This window comes from Girardinichthys multiradiatus, chromosome 3, assembly GCF_021462225.1.
Source record: "Girardinichthys multiradiatus isolate DD_20200921_A chromosome 3, DD_fGirMul_XY1, whole genome shotgun sequence".
Taxonomy (NCBI): Eukaryota; Metazoa; Chordata; class Actinopteri; order Cyprinodontiformes; family Goodeidae; genus Girardinichthys; species Girardinichthys multiradiatus.
Window position 1 is genome coordinate 18,150,092 of NC_061796.1, and position 20,794 is coordinate 18,170,885.

Consider the following 20,794-nt stretch of genomic DNA (forward strand, 5'->3'; position numbering starts at 1 on the left):
ATAATGAGTTTATTACTCTTCGTTAAAAATTTTCTGATGCATTTGTTGACACGTTAAATATATGTCAACACGTTTATAGAGGCGTGTATTTATTTCTGTATTCATTCTTAGCTGTGGCATCTTTGGTCCTCTGGTTTTGATGCACTGAACTCACTCTACAGTCAACCTCTTCAGCTTTTATTTTGAAGGCCCCGGTCGTAGTTTGTGTTGGTGTGCGGTGACCTGACAGCAGGAGCGGATAGGTGGAAGAGCAGGCGGACGTATCTGCAGTGCAGCCTGGGAGCTGTCAATCGGTTAGCTTTGTGCCTGTAGCGATGGCAGCTTTACCTTCACGGCGAGGCAATATGAAGACGGGCATAAATATGTAGGTTAGAGTAATTTATTCCCTTCTGTCAGAATATCCCCGTCAAAGGGCCTGAACTGTATGAACGAGTGTCACCGGAGCCGGGCCCAGCTTTTAAACAATCTGTAGCTAAACAGCTAGCTATGACATATGTCTGACGTTGTCAGCCGTTTTCACGTACCGTGTCGAGAAATGGTTGAATGACAGTCTTTTGTCCGGAAACGGTAAGGTGTTTTCTAATATTTTTACCAGAAAGTGTCACATTACCTGCGCTGGGTGAAATTAGCTCACCTAGCTCGCGACAATTAGGGCGCTATTAGCTAGGATAGTACTCCTATTCCTAGCCTCTATATCCTTCATATCCATATAACCCATATAGACAGGAGAGTCAGTAATGATATTTATGAGATATAAGGTCTTTTTTTCTTTCTATTTTAATCTCGATTTTCACACCTGAGCGTTAAAAGACGTATTCACTCTGCTCCAGTTGTTGTTGTTGATAGTCCTCTGGTTTGAGTCACACAAAGACTGAAGGTTTCCACCTGTTACAAGCTAATGTTTCATCGGGTTATATGTTTTTTAAATGGTATTAAACGAAATATGTCCCAAGACACGTCTCTAGCCTCGTGACTGTTATTTGTCCTCGCGCATGAGCCGTTTCTTCTCATATACCTGTTAAACCTCCTAATCAGCCAATCAGGAGGCATCTAGGTGATTGGGTCGTCTTCAGGAATGGTTGAACCTCCAAGTAGGCATTAAACTGCCTGGAACAGGGGTGATCTGGTTCCTAGAGCCAGGCAATCTGATTTATAGCTACAAATCTAACTGGAAAATAAAACGGTATATATATTATTCACTTATATAACAACAATGCTTTGTCAGCTTCTCAATTAGTTTTGATATGTTGCATTGTATTGTATTTTTCTTGTTTCGACCTCTATTCGCAAGAATCAAACACATGGATCTGATTTGTGTAAAGGATCAGTGCAATCTGGAATAGATGAGACCTTAAAATATCTTTAGTGATCATTTTGGGATGGTTTCCTGTATAATTGCTGCATCACAAACAACTTCGACAGATTCTTGTGTTGTCATCAACCCAAAAAAACAAACCAAACAGAATCAGCAAGTTTCCTTTATCCTCAGTTTGCTTTTTAAAAATGTTGAATGTTGGGACGTCCAGGTCTCCAGGGTGGTTTCAGATGTTCAGAGTGAGGCAGCAGTAATTCAACTAAACCAGCTGATAAAACCAAGGCACACAATGTACAACATCGACGCACCTTGAAGCCTTGACAGTAGAAGGCAACACTATCATCCACTTGATGAGGAGAAATGGGACACTGTTGAAAATGAATTAGGCAAACACTGATCTGATTAGTCAAGTCTGCTTTAATTAAACATTCCAGTGCAGAAATGTGTGGTCTTAATCAAGGAATAGAAAATTAATGGCAAATGTGTTTCTCTCTTATTTTTTTAATTAAAAACATATGGCAGTTTCAAAGTTCTGATCTGAGCTCCGGTCCTGGTAACTGAACAGTTTAATTAAATGAAGGTGGTCAGATATCTAGCCAGAATTATTGCAGAAGCATGTTGATGGCTAAATTTCACAAACAATTTTAAGGTGTTCATCCAGTACCTATAATAGACTGGTGATTTTTAATTTCTGAAAGATTAGACTTTCCTTCTTTTTCATTAAATACATCAAAACAAACAGTTTCCTTCTGTTTGATTGAACACTACTACTGATTTCGAAGAACCTGCAGTATATGTACATACAGGGGTTGGACAATGAAACGGAAACACCTGGTTTTAGACCACAATAATTTATTAGTATGGTGTAGGACCTCCTTTTGCAGCCAATACAGCATCAATTCGTCTTGGGAATGACATATACAAGTCCTGCACAGTGGTCAGAGGGATTTTAAGCCATTCTTCTTGCAGGATAGTGGCCAGGTCACTATGTGATACTGGTGGAGGAAAACGTTTCCTGACTCGCTCCTCCAAAACACCCCAAAGTGGCTCAATAATATTTAGATCTGGTGACTGTGCAGGCCATGGGAGATGTTCAACTTCACTTTCATGTTCATCAAACCAATCTTTCACCAGTCTTGCTGTGTGTATTGGTGCATTGTCATCCTGATACACGGCACCGCCTTCAAGATACAATGTTTGAACCATTGGATGCACATGGTCCTCAAGAATGGTTCGGTAGTCCTTGGCAGTGACGCGCCCATCAAGTATTGGGCCAAGGGAATGCCATGATATGGCAGCCCAAACCATCACTGATCCACCCCCATGCTTCACTCTGGGCATGCAACAGTCTGGGTGGTACGCTTCTTTGGGGCTTCTCCACACCGTAACTCTCCCGGATGTGGGCAAAACAGTAAAGGTGGACTCATCAGAGAACAATACATGTTTCACATTGTCCACAGCCCAAGATTTGCGCTCCTTGCACCATTGAAACCGACGTTTGGCATTGGCATGAGTGACCAAAGGTTTGGCTATAGCAGCCCGGCCGTGTATATTGACCCTGTGGAGCTCCCGACGGACAGTTCTGGTGGAAACAGGAGAGTTGAGGTGCACATTTAATTCTGCCGTGATTTGGGCAGCCGTGGTTTTATATTTTTTGGATACAATCCGGGTTAGCACCCGAACATCCCTTTCAGACAGCTTCCTCTTGGGTCCACAGTTAATCCTGTTGGATGTGGTTCGTCCTTCTTGGTGGTATGCTGACATTACCCTGGATACCGTGGCTCTTGATACATCACAAAGACTTGCTGTCTTGGTCACAGATGCGCCAGCAAGTCGTGCACCAACAATTTGTCCTCTTTTGAACTCTGGTATGTCACCCATAATGTTGTGTGCATTTCAATATTTTGAGCAAAACTGTGCTCTTACCCTGCTAATTGAACCTTCACACTCTGCTCTTACTGGTGCAATGTGCAATCAATGAAGACTGGCTACCAGGCTGGTCCAATTTAGCCATGAAACCTCCCACACTAAAATGACAGGTGTTTCAGTTTCATTGTCTAACCCCTGTATATATATACATATACAGTACAGACCAAAAGTTTGGACACACCTCATTCAAAGAGTTTTTTTTATTTTCATGACTATGAATATTGTAGCTTCACACTGAAGGCATCAAAACTATGAATTAAAACATGTGGAATTATATACTGAACAAAAAAGTGTGAAACAACTGAAAATATGTCTTATATTCTAGGTTCTTCAAAGTAGCCACCTTTTGCTTTGATTACTGCTCCACACACTCTTGGCATTCTGTTGATGAGCTTCAAGAGGTAGTCACCTGAAATGGTTTTCACTTCACAGGTGTGCCCTGTCAGGTTTAATAAGTGGGATTTCAAGCCTTATAAATGGGGTTGGGACCATCAGTTGTGTTGTGCAGGAGGTGGATACAGTACACAGCTGATAGTCCTACTGAATAGACTGTTAGAATTTGTATTATGGCAAGAAAAAAGCAGCTAAGTAAAGAAAAACAAGTGGCCATCATTACTTTAAGAAATGAAGGTCAGTCAGTCCGAACAATTGGGAAAACTTTGAAAGTGTCCCCAAGTGCAGTCGCAAAAACCATCAAGCGCTACAAAGAAACTGGTTCACATGAGGACCGCCCCAGGAAAGGAAGACCAAGAGTCACCTCTGCTGCGGACGATAAGTTCATCCGAGTCACCAGCCTCAGAAATCGCAGGTTAACAGCAGCTCAGATTAGAGAACAGGTCAATGCCACACAGAGTTCTAGCAGCAGACACATCTCTAGAACAACTGTTAAGAGGAGACTGTGTGAATCAGGCCTTCATGGTAAAATAGCTGCTAGGAAACCACTGCTGAGGACAGGCAACAAGAAGAAGAGACTTGTTTGGGCTAAAGAACACAAGGAATGGACATTAGACCAGTGGAAATCTGTGTTTTGGTCTGATGAGTCCAAATTTGAGATCTGTGGTTCCAACCACCGTGTCTTTGTGCAGCGCAGAAGAGGTGAACGGATGGACTCTACATGCCTGGTTCCCACCGTGAAGCATGGAGGAGGAGGTGTGATGGTGTGGGGGTTCTTTGCTGGTGACACTGTTGGGGATTTATTCAAAATTGAAGTCATACTGAACCAGCATGGCTACCACAGGATCTTGCAGCGGCATGCTATTCCATCCGGTTTGGGTTTAGTTGGACCATCATTTATTTTTCAACAGCACAATGACCCCAAACACACCTCCAGGCTGTGTAAGGGCTATTTGACCAAGAAGGAGAGTGATGGGGTGCTGCGCCAGATGACCTGGCCTCCACAGTCACTGAACCTGAACCCAATCGAGATGGTTTGGGGTGAGCTGGACCGCAGAGTGAAGGCAAAAGGGCCAACAAGTGCTAAGCATCTCTGGGAACTCCTTCAAGACTGTTGGAAAACCATTTCAGGTGACGACCTCTTGAAGCTCATCAACAGAATGCCAAGAGTGTGCGGAGCAGTAATACTGTCCACTTAGGAAGCAACACTGATTGACAATCAATTTCACATGCTGTTGTGCAAATGCAATAGACAACAGGGGGAAATCTTTGGCGATTAGCAAGACACACTCAATAAAGGAGTGGTTCTGCAGGTGGGGCGCTACAAGTATGGCGCTACCAGGAGACAGGCCAGTACACCAGGAGACGTGGAGGAGGCAGTAGGAGGGCAACAACCCAGCAGCAGGACCGCTACCTCCACCTTTATGCAAGGAGGAACAGGAGGAGCACTGCCAGAGCCCTGCAAAATGACCTCCAGCAGGCCACAAATGTGCATGTGTCTGCACAAACGGTTAGAAACCGACTCCATGAGGATGGTATGAGGGCCCGACGTCCACAAATGGGGGTTGTGCTCACAGCCCAACACCGTGCAGGACGCTTGGCGTTTGCCAGAGAATACCAGGATTGGCAAATTCACCACTGGCGCCCTGTGCTCTTCACAGATGAAAGCAGGTTCACACTGAGCACATGTGACAGACGTGACGGAGTCTGGAGACACCGTGGAGAACGATCTGCTGCCTGCAACATCCTTCAGCATGACTGGAGTGTGTCAGCAGTTCCTGCAAGATGAAGACATTGAAGCTATGGACTGGCCCGCCCGTTCCCCAGACCTGAATTCGAATGAGCACATCTGGGACATCATGTCTCGCTCCATCCACCAACGTCACGTTGCACCACAGACTGTCCAGATGTTGGCGGATGCTTTAGTCCAGGTCTGGGAGGAGATCCCTCAGAAAACCATCCTGCGTCTCATCAGGAGCATGCCCAGACGTTGTAGGGAGGTCATACAGACACATGGAGGTCACACACAATACTGAGCCTCATTTTGACTTGTTTTAAGGACATTACATCAAAGTTGGATCAGCCTGTAGTCTGTTTTTCCACTTTAATTTGGTGTGTGACTCCAAATCCAGGCCTCCATTGGTTAATAAATTTGATTTCCATTGATGATTTTTGTGATTTTGTTGTCAGAACATTCAACTTTGTACAAAACAAAGTATTTAGTGAGAATATTTCATTCATTCAGATCTAGGATGTTATTCGAGTGTTCCCTTGATTTTTTTGAGCAGTGTATATGTATATATATTCTTTTATGTGTAATAGTGCTCTAAGAAAACTGAATTGTAGATCAAAGACAAACAGAAATTGGTATTGGCCAAGAAAAGCCCAATCAGTGCATTAGTAAATCACCAATAAATGAAAATTTGTGTGCCAATTTTTTTGTTTCTATGAATAAACAGCATGTTGTATAATTAGGTCAGTGTTTCCCAATCATTTGATTTAGTTCTAAATGTCATTTTCCTCCTACTGTTTCCTGTGTTGCAGGGGTAATGTTTATATGAATGGCTTGAGTTGTACATTAGAGTAAAAAAAAGCCAGGAGAATGAATACAGAGGAAGTGGAGCTGCTCAGTGATTCGAAGTACAGGAACTATGTGGCAGCAGTGGACAAAGTTCTCAAGAACTTTGAGTATTCCAGTGAGTGGGCAGACCTCATCTCTGCCCTGGGCAAGCTCAATAAGGTCAGAATGAGACGAGCCGCAGCAGTTTGCTTGTATTTCTTTAAACAACTGTACAGATTAATACTGTTTGTTTATTTTCAGGTTTTGCAAAATAATGCAAAATATCAGGTCGTTCCCAAGAAGCTGACGATAGGCAAACGACTTGCCCAGTGCCTCCACCCTGCCCTGCCCAGTGGGGTGCACCGCAAGGCCTTGGAGACCTATGAGATCATTTTCAAGATCATTGGCCCCAAGAGACTGGCCAAAGACCTCTTTCTGTATAGGTAAATGGATCCGAATCAGAACCAGCACTGCAAACCTCTAATGGCTTTTTAAAATATGATCTGATGATAACATTACTTGTGTATGGTTGTTGTCACTGCAGCTCGGGACTCTTCCCCCTACTCTCCAATGCTGCTATGTCTGTTAAACCTGTGCTGCTGGGGCTCTATGAAACCTACTATCTGCCCCTGGGAAAGACTCTCAAACCAGGCCTGCAGGGTTTACTGACTGGTGTTCTGCCTGGTCTGGAGGAAGGTTCAGAATATTACGACAGGTGAGCACCTAGTCAGGAGATAACCGTTTGGAGAAGATATTTTAATGCACTGGAAATAAAATCGATGGCAATCATATAAATATTTCATGTCTTATGAGCTAGATGGATATAACAAACACTGTCAGGAGGTCTTCCGACCTTAAAGAATTAAAGCTCATCATAAAGATAAATCATCAAACTGTCAGATATGATGACAAGCATTTGATTGCTGTGTGACCTTATTGTGTGTCATATCTAGTCAGAAACAAACATCTGGTTGGATCCAAATAACTTCATTTCTAAATCAGCCAGGGTTATAAACAAGTTTCGGCCCAACTTTATTGTACATGAGATTTTGAATTAAGTCAGTCATAATTGTATAGAGCCCATCTGAAACCGACACTAGAGGGCACCGTAGTCCCAGTAATGTCCTTTTGGATCAGGCTGCTCAGCTCGTTTTAGAACCAAAAGCACATTGTTTGTTATTTCTCCTTAAGTAATTCTTTAGGTAATTAAAAGGTCACAGCGTATTCCAGACAGAAATTTTACTCACATATGTTGCAATTTGTCATTGAAATAAGTCTGGATAAATCTTGGCTTTTTACAACAAGATTTTGTTCAATATTTTTATTTTAACACACAAGGGGCATTTCACCTTCTCCTGATATTCTAAAGAATACTTTGAGATTAATCTTTAAGCGGTTTAGACCTGGACTAAATATTGGTTGTAACGCAGTAAGATTTGGATCAGAACACAAAGAGTAGAAAAAACAAGAAACTTTCTAAGAACTGATTTTGTTACTTTTCAGCCACTTTTTCAGTTGCTTGTTAATTTGTTGTTTTTTTTTTTTTTTTTTTTTTTTTTGTACTTTTTTTAATTGTTTGCTTCTGAGTTCTTTTATTGCAAATCTCTTTTTATTCCAGGGTGTACAGAAATGTATAAATTTAGTGACAGAAAGTATTTGGATTGCTTCCCTTCTAGAGCTGGTGTTATTGGCGCTCAGTGCTGGCTGGTATTTACTGTGTGTGTGTTTCCCACAGAACCAACACACTGCTGGAGAAAGTGGCTGCAGCGGTGGAGCAGTCGGCCTTTTACAGTGCCTTGTGGGGCAGCATCCTGACCAGCCCGTCTGTGCGTCTCCCTGGGGTCTCCTTCGTTCTGCTGCACCTCAACCGGAAGCTCTCCATGGAGGACCAGCTCTACGTCATGGGCAGTGATATAGAGCTCATGGTACGTGATGGCTTCTTGCTGGAAATACTCCTGCTTGATGAAATCACTTCTGACCTTTTTATTGTGGGAAGAAATAGATTTAAAAAAAAACCTACACCATGTTATCACAAAATTCAGTCTGGTCAGTCAGTAAGTAGTTGAAATGTACTGCTAACCTTATATTTCCCCCACTTCGTCTCAGGTATAGTTGCTAATTGAATGGACTGCACAGATGGGTTGGGTTTCACTCCCTGTATATGTGTGCATGAAATTTCAGTGTCATATTTTATACACATTAAATAAAACCCAGTTTCTTCTTTCACTAGGTGGAGGCTGTTAGTACCTCAGTCCAGGACTCCAGTGTTTTGGTGCAGAGAAGCACTCTGGACCTCATCCTCTTCTGCTTCCCCTTCCATATGAGCCAGGTAAACAACCTCTATGAAAGATTCGTCTTATAAACGCTGAATATGCGGTAATAATATGTGTCTCATTTTAAGGAGGTTTTATGTCGGTTACACCTCAGGTGTGCACACAGTCTAGTCCAGGGCCTTTAAGCAGTTGCTGAATTTCTGCTGGAGAAACTGTCAAATAAGAGAAGGTTTGAGCAAGTGTCAGATATGCCGAGAAAACAGGATGGACAGGGGCAGAGTCTTATATGAGGCTCTTTATTGACTGACTTCTTGTGATGATACCAATAATGTTTGTATTTGAAATAATTCACAAGATGGACAAGCGAGAGGAAAGCAGCATGTTCACACCCAGTGATTGCTCTGTCCCCTTCACTGACTGTCTTGTAACCTTTTAACGTGATGTTGATCAATAGTTTTCCTGACTTTCTGAAGGTCTTTCAAAGATTTTCTCTTTTCATTCATTTTCAGTCCACACCTGACCATAAAAGCATATTGTTCAGGGTGTGATTAAAAGAAAATCAGAGGAGGTCAAAATGGGCTGGCAAAACTATATACAACAGATTAACCTTGTCTCAAAATAGGTTTCCTAAGAAATCTGCAACAAATCTAGCCGAGACCTGTCACTGAACCATAGAGACCCTTTGGTTAATAATCTGGGGTATGCCAAGTTTTCAGCTAACAGCTCTTTGAGGCTAAAATACTATTTTATGTCTGTCAAAATGTTACTTTTTGTATTTATTTCATAGATTTGTTAAAATAAAATCTGAGCAATTTGTCTCTGTGTGTAAGGTTGCTGTTATTAAACTGCCTGAAGATCCAAGATTACCTGGCTCTTTAGTAAATTGTCAAGTGTTGACACACAACAATGCTTTGTCATACCTAAATGATCCGTAGGAACAAGGAACGTTCCTTTGAAAACGCTCAGGGGCTGGACAGAAAATTGGTGAAAAAGCAACCAGCATCCAAACTAAAACTAAGAAAGACCCGATGGATCTCCAGTCAGCTTGTGTTGTGTGTTGCTGTGTGTTTATACCCTGTATAGGGCCCTATTCTGTTTTATTTGTGACCAACTTTTATTTTCCTGAAAACCCTGTTTTAAAAGTGCGGAAAAGCATCTATTGATAAAGTTTTAACATTTGAACAAGTTAACTGAAAAAAAACAGTATTAGTTTTTAATAAAATGTAATAAATGTGTTTTTACTCTGTTCTACTTGATTGGCTCATTACTGATGATGTTCAGGATGCTGCATCAATCTGTGAGGAATTGCTGTGGCCAGATGAGACCAAAATTGGGCCCTGTCCCAATTCCCACACTACACCCTACGCCCCTCTATGAAGTGTGTACTTTGTACAAGTGCATGTAGAGGTAGAAGTGCGCAGGTTACAAGTGTGCAAAATTGGAGAATTGGGACAATTTTACGTCATCGACTTGCACCTCTGCACCGTAACTGCAACATCAAAAAGGGCGGGAACCAGCGATGTTTTCACAGTCTTGCTGCTAAAAAAACTATTTAAAACTGCAACAAGCAATTGTTTTGAGGAGAAGAAAGTGCAGGAAGCGAAGGAGGCTTTTACACCAGACTCTCGCCATGTCAGTGTTTGTTTGAAAGGTAACTTCAGTGTTATGGCCTACTGACTGCCCAGACTCACTCTGAACCCAGTGGTTTCTTATAATGTTGAGCCTGGAAAACCAGTAAAAAAATATATTTGTTGGCTTGCTGTCTAAAGAAAACGCAGTTCTTATTATTCTGATTTGATGGCTGATTACGTTGACGGTTGTGATTGGTTTTTGCTCAGAACGTCATCTGCAGCAGTGAATTGTGGGTAATATATGTAAGGATTATGATTATTGATTAATTAATATTCATCAAAAATTATAATTTAAAATCATAATTTGAAAAAAATTAATTTCTTAACCAAAAATAATTACAAATGGAAATCAGAAATGTCCTCTGGTGTTGTGATTATGGGCTCAAAGCTCTTTAATAATTACAAATTATTAACCAAAACTACCAACTGTCACTGTTTATTCAACTGCTTCACCGAAGGTGGGGGAACTTTGACGTTGTTTTGACAGATAAATCACTCTTGCACGAAATAAACACAAACGCTTCTCTTAATTATATATATGAAGATTTATTGATGTCAAATAATCCTGATATACAATTATTCTGGTCCAAAAACCTTCACCTAACTAACAAGCACCATTCTACACAAAGGGGATAAAAATGACTACCTTACAATAATAATAAAAGAAAAACATATATATGTGCATTTAGTGTCTATGAAGATCAAACCAGTAGTTTTATGGACAAAATGTGTAATTTGGGTTAAATGGAAAGAAATCCTCCTGGTGCTGATGTCTCCATCGCAGCGATCAGATGATAAAACGGTGGGGCCACGCCCCTTTAGCCACAACCAGCTGATCGCCCCAAATCTTGACAAAGGGTCATAAACTCTGAGGCGGGAACTCAGTGGAAAATCTCCAGCAATAAAACCGCAGTTGCTTTGACAGAAAAACTTTTAAAAGTCCAACTTCTAACTCCTGGCTGATTTGGGATCAGCCAGACAAAACATGAACCACATACAATTCAGCAGCGCTTGCGCAGCAAATCAAAACACAACTCAGCATAACATAATTCAATCGGTATTGCATGCAACAAGTTGCGTCATCCTGCCCAGACCTCTAAATGCACCTATCCGGTTTAATATGAAAAGAACGAAATTACTTTGAGGTTGATTTCTGCTCTCCACCAGTTGAGGGATCAGGTCTGAAGAAAAAGGAGGGGAGGGGGATCACGTGTCCGTGATCAAATTAAAGAAAAAATCGGTAATTTATCCTCCGTCCAGGAGGGGAAAAGATGAACCGTTAGTCGACTGCATTACACAAAGAGAATAACTCATCTCCTTGGACACAGAACCTCTGTAGGTTTCCACCTGCGCCGGGTGTCGGCGTGGTCTTCGATCGGTAAATAAATCTCCTGATCTTCTCGTATCAGACAGATTTCCAGCTTTCAAGCTCTTCCAGGAATGGCCTTGTAGAGCAAAAGTTCACCTGCGAGCTTTTGTCTCTCCAGATATGCGCCTCCGATCCGCTATCCTGTGAGACACGTGGGAAATGGCAACAAAATTCTGCATCCCAGCCGGTTTATGCTTCCAGTGACGTCAGAGCTGCGAAGTCTGTTGAGCTGTGTGTGTCAAAATGTGCGACCAAAATGGATGGCCCCAACATATACTTCGGCGAAGTCCGCATTGAGGGCACAAAGGGGGCGGGGCTAAGGAACACTGGAGAATTGGGACACACTACCCACTCGAACCCATCAACGGGAACGCGCAATTCAGGGACACAAGGGTGGAAGTGCGAGTATTGGGACAGGGCCGTGGTCTTTGATATCAAATTAACTCCTCGTGTGTAAAGGAAGAAAAATTCTAAGTATAACTCAAAGAACACTCAAGCACAGAGGTGGATGAATTATGCCGTGGAGCTGTTTTTCTGCTAAGGATGCAGGCAGCTTTACCACGTTGATAGTCAGATTTCTACAGTATGGACAGACAGAAGCATTTACTGTAAAAATGATTAACGAGAATCCTGATGTTGAAATTAAGCCATCATAAAAATGGAGGACTGAGCAAACTTATCAAATCAACAGAGAATCAAATACCGATTCCTTCCATCTGTCTAGATGTACACGGACTCAGAAACACTATCCCATACATTCTGTCATGTTGTGTGGTTTCAGGCTACTCGTCCTGACATGATCCGGATCCTTTCAGCAGCTTTGCATGTGGTTTTGAGAAGAGACATGTCCCTGAACCGCCGACTCTACGCCTGGCTGCTGGGTGAGAAGCTCACACTCTTGACACAAGATACACACTCTTATCCTTTCCTTTTGATGTGACATATAAAGTCATCATCATCCAAAAACACATGTATGATTTTGCATTGGGAATGAGGGAAAAAACCCCTCCTTTGTTTCTATGCATGCTGCCAGTCATTACTATAGCATTCTATACAAGTTTTATAGAAACTCCACACTGTGTTTTATTAGCACTGTTGTGTGTAGCTGAAATGTGAAGCTGCATAAACCTTTTGTATTTTCCCTGCTTCTGAACAACATGCAGGAGGCTTGTATCATTGGTTCATGTCTAACTTTATTTTCTGCTCACTGTGGACAAACACCGGTGAGTATGAATAAAGGTTGATCTCCATCTTTAGGTAACATCTCACCGTTCAGCGTAGTTGGTATTGATGGTTAAAAACAGCAAGCCTGTAGATCAAACACAAAGCCTGGAAGCAGTTTAGTGATGTTAATGATAAGTTTAGATTTTCAGAATAGTGAAATATGAATGATGATGGAACAACAATGTCCAGTAAAACAAATGAGACAATGTGATGTGATTCTGTAAAGTTTTAAACAGGTGGGCTTTACAGATTAAACAGAAAATCAAATAAATCTGTTAAATGTGAAAAAAAAAAAGAAGTTAAAATAAGGATGAGCCAAAGGGGTAAACACCCTTAAAGAAAAGCAGGTTTTTGAAAAGAAGATTGTGTTTTATCAGATTCCCATATGTTTACATCGGAAACAGGAGTTTATACAGTTTGAGAGCCATGGGGCTTAAATGAGATTCTTTGTGGTTCTGAATGTTTTTTTTGTTGTTTTAAAGGCTTTGACAACAATGGCGGGATAATAGGTCCCCGCAGCACTCGACAGAGCAACCCGGAGGAACACGCTTCCCACTACTTCAACAGCTTCTCCAAGGACATGCTAGTCCAGGTGAGGTTTAAAGCTGAATGCACAATCGGGTCATCAAAGGTGTCCTCAATAACCCCCGAAGGATGCCTCTTTAAAAGTGTACACGTGTCCATTAAGGGTGGCCAAGTGCCTGTATGTAGAGTTTGCTCTGAATATTGCAAACCTTTTGCTGCGTTTGGGTTTGTAGTTTGCCTTTTATTGTTTGCTCTTAGATGTGGATGTACTGTATTTTCTGCATGTATTCCCAGCAGCTTGAGCTTTGAAGGCATCTCTCAGCTCTGGTGTAAGATGTCACGCTGCGCTTAAAATCACGCCATCCTTCCTGCTGTTTGATGCGCTCTAGTTCTCGAGGGGCCGGAACAGGAACAACAAAAACTGAACAGTGTTATGTAGGTTTAGTTGGTTTTGTTTTTTATGTTTTGTCATTTTTGTCCCCTCCTGCCTCTGCCATCTGCTCAGAGATGGTCACTGAAGCTCTCCTAACTGCGAGAATGATGGCACCTCAGGGACTCTGTTCCATGCTGCAGTCAGTTAGGAGGCAGATGAAGCGTAAAACATGCAGGGGAAAAAAATAAATGATAGCTCATAAGGGGAAATGTATAGTGCTTCTGCTAAGTGTTTTCAAAGATAAAATGTTCAAACAACTCTGCTCCTTAATATGTCAAAACTGGGTTGAGTTTACATACAGTTAAAACCAGATGTTTTACAAACACTGCATGAAAAGAGGCATAACTTGTTTTTTCTCTTTGTCTGACATGAAACAAAAATAAACGCTTTCTGTTTTAGGACTGCCAGTATTACCAAAAGGATTTCTATTCACTGAATGCCAAAATAATAAAAGTATTTTTATTGCTTTCTTTTAAAATCAAACGTTAACATGCGTTACTATGCCATTAGACAATTTGGGAGAGTCCAGATGATGTAAGCTTCTGATTGGAGTTAAATAGGAGGCATATCTCACTTCCTATCAGGAAACGGGTTGCTGATTTATCTAGCGGTACAGATATTAACTATTGGGGTAGAATTTGTGTAAATCTTTTTAGAATGACTGAAATGCCAACCTTCAGCTGATACAAAATCCTTCATAGAATGCACTATACAGGACAAAGATGTTCCAGATGGGTTTCTCACTTACCAAAACATGTCCAAACTGCTGGGAAGGTTTACTTGACGACTATTTACATGCTCTCTGGCACTGTCTACCCGTCTATGGCTCCTGGCTAAAGGTATGTGAAGAACTACCAACATGCCTAAAGCACACAGTTCCAATCTGCCCCTCACAAAAGTAGCTTTACAAACGAATAGATGCCACATCCTTCTGTGCAGTTTCAAGCATTGCAAAAGAAAATCAATAACTGGAAGAATAAAAGGAGTTTAAATATAAATCATTTTTAAAATATGTTATTAGAATTTGTTTCTTTGGAGAGAATATCTGCTTGTAAGAAAAACCAGCAGAATAACTGTTATTCTTTGTTATTAGTTTTGTCTTCAATAATTGAATACATCACCTAGTGGCATCAGGGGTGTGGACTTTGCCACCTTGGCAACGGGGGCTGGGGGTAAGGGCGCTGGGGCGATGCTGTCCCTGGGCAGGCTAGACATTTGGATGTTGCAATGGGGTGGCGGTGGGGTAGTAATGCGTCTATCTCTATGCGGGGCACACAGCTGCCCTGGGGTGTTGCTTTATGTTTGCCAGCCTTCCGGAGCCAGGTCTACCTGTCCTTTGCTGCTCTTCGGTGTCCTGGAACATGTAGGCAACCATCTGCTACATATGGTATGCCTGAAATGCCAAGTGACAAGACATGAAAGAATTAAAATGAAATGATTTAAGAGGAGGCATACCTGTTGATTTGCTTTAAGGTACATAAACATCTGGTTTCAATACGTGTCATATTGTCTTTTTTTCTTAGGCAATGGTTGGGATTCTGCAGGGCAAGGCTCGAGGTGGGGAGGAGGAGAGCATCCTTATGCATGACCTAAAGCCATTTCGCATCCTGATCAGTCTGCTGGACAAACCAGAACTGGGTATCCTGTTGGTCAACTATTTGTTGTACATAAAGCTTTTAATGACCTGTAAACCTGACTGCCTGTCCTCTTTACGTTGACGTCTTCGATCTGTCTCTCTCCAGGACCGGCCATCCTAGAGGATGTTCTGATTGAAGTCTTTCGGACTCTTCACACACAGTGCCGAACAGAGTTAGACCTTCAAAGCCAGAGTCCATTCAGCAAAGATCACACACACCTTAGCAGGTGGGTTCAGCACATTTATGGGTTGTTCGAACATAATTTCTGATCAGCGGTTCGATCGTTTATCAGCCTAGTTAACAAGAACAGCGCATGTACACCAAACCGGCACCATGTAATTACCATCCTTCTAACACTGAGTTGATCACCTTTTGAAACAATAATACCCGAACAGATTTTCTCAGCAGATCATTGTGGTGTGATGCATATTTAAACCAGGCTTTAGTATTCAGTTGTGCTTCAGAAACAGAAATAACAGAATTCAATCATTTCTCTTCTCTAGTAAACTGAGAGAAAACAAGAAGACAGCAGAACTCATTAAAACAGCCAATCTCCTGTTCAACTCGTTTGAGCCGTACTATATGTGGGACTACATTGCTCGCTGGTTTGAGGAGTGCTGCAGGTTAGTGTCAACATGCACAGAAGACTCAAATATTTAAATAATAAACATCTGTTTAAAGTTTAAACTTCTGTCACTGTTTTGAAGCAGCTTTGAAATAATTGTCTATAATCCTGTTTAGTTAGAGGCATAAAATAGATCCTTTTTGTTTTTCACAGTAATGTTATATTTATATATATCTATCACCTCTGATTTGTTAGCAGCTTGCTTACAGTTTAGGAGTCAAAGCCTTACTGTAAAGTCTAAATGTTTCTGTATATTTGTGTTTCAGGAGAACAGTGAACAGCAGTGCACGTGTTGAACCCAGCGGTTGGAGTTTGGAGTCTCCTGACCTCTCTCTGGTGGAGTTCTGTCAGTTGGTAGATTTTCTGCTAGACATCGTTTCCTTGGTGAGACCTCTTTTTCTTTTTTCTTTTTTATTCTTTCTCTTCTATTTTCCTTTCTTTCATTCTGTCTTTTCATCTCACGTCTGATCTTTGCTTGTATCTTTATCCTCTTGATGATATTTCTGTTTTTCTGTTAAACTCTCTGTAGTTCTTGAAGTCCTACTTCCTTACATTTCCGTTTTTTCTTTTGTTCTTTTGAGTGTTTGACTTCTAGAGATGCTAAACTATTGAGATTTATCTATAGCAAGACCATTGAGATTTGAAACGTTGGAGAAGCTCTTTCAAGGAGGTTGCTAACTCTTATTAAAACTGTATAGGTGTATATTAAAAAAATCATCTTTAAACTGTGCCTCCCATATGGGGTCAACTAGGTTAAAAATGTGTTCTGTTAATGCGCCTAAAGCTTGTATAGCTTTATGTTTGAATCTTTTTAATTTAATCTGAGCACAGATCAGGTCACATGACACAGGCAGACCGGAAGCAGCAGTCTCAACCAAGTCTAAAACCAAGGTTGATCCACAAAACATCAATGGCTTATAAAACTATTTTGCTAGAAATAGACCAGAAAGTAGGTCATGAATTGTTTTTAATTGGCTTGCTGGAGGTTTGGCTATCTTAAAATTACAAACAGTGCATTAATAACAGTGATCTACAGGAACTCTGATTGATTAAAAAATAAATCTTTAGTCTGTACCATCATAAGATGCTTTAGATCGAGGCAGTCATAACATTACTGTGCAATAAGAACCGACATGGATGTAAAACCCTCCTCCTATAAATTCACTAATGTTAACTGAATGTTGTAGCTGCCGTTCTGCTGGTTTTTCTTCAGTACAGTTTATTCTGTTAGAATATTGGCATCAATCTGGTACAGAAGTATTACTATTTCTGTAACATACTATGTCCTGTTCTTCCTTTCTCTCCGTTCTTTCGTGTTTTATTTCCCCTCTTTTAAATTTTTTCCCTCTTTTCTATTCTATAATCTTTGTAATTATAGACTCCTGCTTGAGCTGTCAGTCTCACGCATGCTTGGCACACACCTCCTTTATATCCAGTATGTCTGCTTTCCGTATGTTCCACAAACATTTACAGCGTGGCATCCATGTTGTTGGATTCGGGATTGAACTTTCCTGGCCCAGTTTCTTGGATGTTACAGACACCAGAGTTTGTGTTTAGGATCCTTTTGTGTGTTCTGTTTACAGTTTCGGTCAGAAGGTTAAACACACTCATCATGGGCTCAAAAGTCATATTAATATTTATAATTGGGCATTTATGGGTTTGTTTGAATTATTTATGATTTGTTTTCTGACTTTTCTATGCAGCAACAAAATTATACTTACAAGCTCAGATATATAAATACATCTCCACTAGGGCTGCACAATATAATGTGTGTATGATTGTCACAGTATCACTGTATGCAGCGTCAATATTCTAAGGAATTGATTGGATGCAAACATCATTAGCTAATTATAGACGTACCTCTACAAGCAAGGCATTTGACTTTTTCATGGCTCTAGATGCAAATTTCAGTCCAGCTTGAAGTTGTTAATTTTGGACCAGGTGCTTCTTTCTGGAGGGGCACCCTCTTAGTCCACAGTGATGTAGACCTGGCTTCACTGTGGAGCGTAACACTGGTTTTACAGCAGCTCCCAAACTATAGGAAAGTAGATATCTGGAAATGTTATGCTTCTAGAATGTGGAAAAAGAGCCACAAACCATTCAAATCATTATAGTGTATATATGACATCAGTAATCAACCACGGGAAAAAAAAATGTTTAGTTCAAATACACCATTAAATGTCTGAGCTGATGCTAATGTCCAGGAGTGAAAGTACATTTCTGACCACAACTGTAGGTGCTTCATGTATGCAAACTCCACACAGTCAGAAGAGGCCTGCGTGGAGATTTAGCCTCCTTCCTGTATGTTGTTTGCATCTTATTAATAATACTGTATGCTTTTGTACTGCTGTTTCCAATCTGAACAGTTTGGAAATCTCACACTCTGTTACCCTGTTGAAATGGGGTGTGTGTGTGTGTATGAAAGGTGTGTGTCTCTGCAAACAGTGATGGTTGGCCTGTGCTCTGCTTGCTCCTGTCTGTTCAAACTATCTGCTCTTTCTCCTTGAAGCCTACTAGAAGCATGAGGGTAATCTGCCAGGTAAAGTACAGCTCTTTCCTGCTTTTTCACCTCACCTTGCTTCACTGAGGCTACAGTAACATTTCAGCAATGTCCTGCCAACATCCCCTCAGGCTACCTATGTTCCTTTTTCTGCTTTAAATGTTCATGCCACTATGACTGACTTGTTTTCATCCTTTTAATGCCAAAACGAGAACATGATCTTCATGGATTATGATCATTACATGTGACAAAAGCTTACCTTGGCTTTTTTGAGTGGATCTTGTGAAAATGAAGTATCTGCTCAGTTTCTATGTGCTTCCTGTTAAGCATGCCTCCAGTTTATGCACCTGCTCTCATTTTTGTAAAGAATCCTCATATTTTAAGAATTCTGACATATTAATTTCACTCCATGGTTTTTATTCATTTTCTTTGGTTTTTTACATGTTTTGCTTGTTTAATAAAAATAACTTGAATAGATCCGTATGAATAGGTAGGTGTCTCCATTCCTTTTTCTTGTAATGTTCATGTGAATTATTTTTTTTTTACTTATTTTGCCTTGCTAATGTATTTCAACCTGTTAAATAACTTCACATTTTGCCAGATTATAACCACAGACTTCATTGTATTTCACTGGGATCTTATCTGATGGACCAACACAAAATAACCCAGGATTGTAAAATGGAAGGAAAAGTATGCATTATTTTAATAAAGGTATGAGTCTGATAAATGTAATGTTTTTTGGGTTTTTTTGTATTCATCACTTTGAGTGAATACTTTAACGTTTGATTTTATGTTAAGAAAATATGGGCCTAAAAGCATCGAGTGCATCGAGTGACCATCTTCCCTGTTCCTGCTGAAGAAAAGCATCCATTGGCATTTCTCCATGGTGGAAAAAAGTTACATTTTATCATCTGACCAGAGCACCTTTTACTTTTCCATACTTACTTTTCCAAATTGAACAAGCTCGTGAAATTGCTTTAAAACTTCTACCCTACTCCTGTCTGCTGTGTTTCTTGGTCTTCATGTCTAACAAACCTCTAAAGCCCTCACAGAACAGTTGCAATAATACTGAGATGAGATGAAATTATGAACAAGTGGACTCTGTTTACTTATTAGGCAGTGTGCAATTGGCTGCTTTTATTTAGGGTTGTAGAATAAAGGGGGCTGAAGACACACACGCCTCTGGATAATCCCTAGTTAACAGTGTTAGTAAAATCTTATAACCATGTATCCTTTCCTTCCAGTTTACAATTGAGTGATGCTTTGTATTAGTTTGTCACATAAACTCCCCATAATGCATTGAAGGTTTGACTGTATAACAGAAAAAGTGAAAAAGTTTCAAGGGGCTTAAATACTTTTGCAAGGCAGCGTAAATTAAAACAAGCAGATGCAAATTAAAGGACTAGAAAGATGTTTTGAACTTACATGTTTTCTTGAATTCAAACGCCTCCGGATAATCCCTAGTTAACAGTGTTAGTAAAATTCAAGTAATATTTTTGATCTTTCTAAACACAGCTGGTAATTGATGCACTTCAACTAGCTAAACAAGTTATTTGTCTAATAATTTCTAAATATTTTTAGGAAACGTACATAGAAATCCAGACAGAGCATCTTCCTCAGCTGCTGTTGCGGATGGTAGCAGCTCTGACCTGTCATCTCCAGGCCCTGGGCCTCGGGGAGCTCACCCACTGCCTTCGTCTCTGCTCCAAGATCCTCAGCAAGGTGCAGCCTCCCCTGGTGTCCCCACTTGCCCTGCCTGGCGGTCCACAGCAACAGGGCCTCTCCAACACAGGCAGCTCATCAAACACAGCAGGGAACAAAATCAGGGATGCAGAGGAAAAACAGGTATGCAACACCTGAAAAATGCAGAGTCCCCCGACTAAGTAAAGTCAAATCAGATTCCTCTGTTCTCCCTCTGATGCGCTTAAAAAGAATTGGGGGAAAGAAATTACATTCTTGGTCTCCATTGGCTCAGTTCTGTTACATGGTATACTCTAAAACCCTGTTAGTTTAGTCTCTGACGGTGTGCCTTGGTCCCTGATCAGGGCCTCTTGCTGCATGTTGCACATTTGGTTTGGTGGCCATCCAACTCTCCCTTGACACAAAGCATTTGAAGACTCGTGCAAAAAAATCAATCTGGTTAATCACTGACCTTCTGGTGCCTTGGTTGTTTTAAGTGTTTTGCAATTCACTGAGCTGTGACTTGAATGTTCAAAGTTCCCTTCCCAGAGAAACATGGCTGAGTTGAGGTACGTCCCCAAGGACCTGGATCAGAAAGATAGAAGAGGAATATCCAGCAGCTGAGCCCTTTAGTTTTCTCTGAGGACTTAGACAACTAAACTAGCTTGAGACACCTCCAGGCTATGTCCATTAGAGTGGA

The 20,794-nt window shown here is 40.9% G+C and overlaps 1 protein-coding gene across 1 annotated transcript in view; it reads left to right on the forward strand.

The window, feature by feature from the left end:
- The first annotated feature begins 239 nt into the window (after window positions 1-239).
- The window catches only part of dop1a (DOP1 leucine zipper like protein A), a 42,754-nt gene continuing 22,199 nt past the window's right edge, over window positions 240-20,794 (forward strand). The window contains exons 1-14 of the mRNA XM_047357992.1: window positions 240-567; window positions 6,182-6,377; window positions 6,459-6,640; window positions 6,742-6,912; window positions 7,933-8,122; window positions 8,428-8,526; window positions 12,252-12,351; window positions 13,177-13,286; window positions 15,176-15,290; window positions 15,395-15,515; window positions 15,793-15,912; window positions 16,181-16,298; window positions 18,424-18,453; window positions 19,996-20,259. Coding sequence (XP_047213948.1) covers window positions 6,240-6,377; window positions 6,459-6,640; window positions 6,742-6,912; window positions 7,933-8,122; window positions 8,428-8,526; window positions 12,252-12,351; window positions 13,177-13,286; window positions 15,176-15,290; window positions 15,395-15,515; window positions 15,793-15,912; window positions 16,181-16,298; window positions 18,424-18,453; window positions 19,996-20,259 — 1,758 coding nt within the window. The 5' untranslated portion in view covers window positions 240-567; window positions 6,182-6,239. The remainder of the gene's footprint in view (window positions 568-6,181; window positions 6,378-6,458; window positions 6,641-6,741; window positions 6,913-7,932; window positions 8,123-8,427; window positions 8,527-12,251; window positions 12,352-13,176; window positions 13,287-15,175; window positions 15,291-15,394; window positions 15,516-15,792; window positions 15,913-16,180; window positions 16,299-18,423; window positions 18,454-19,995; window positions 20,260-20,794) is intronic.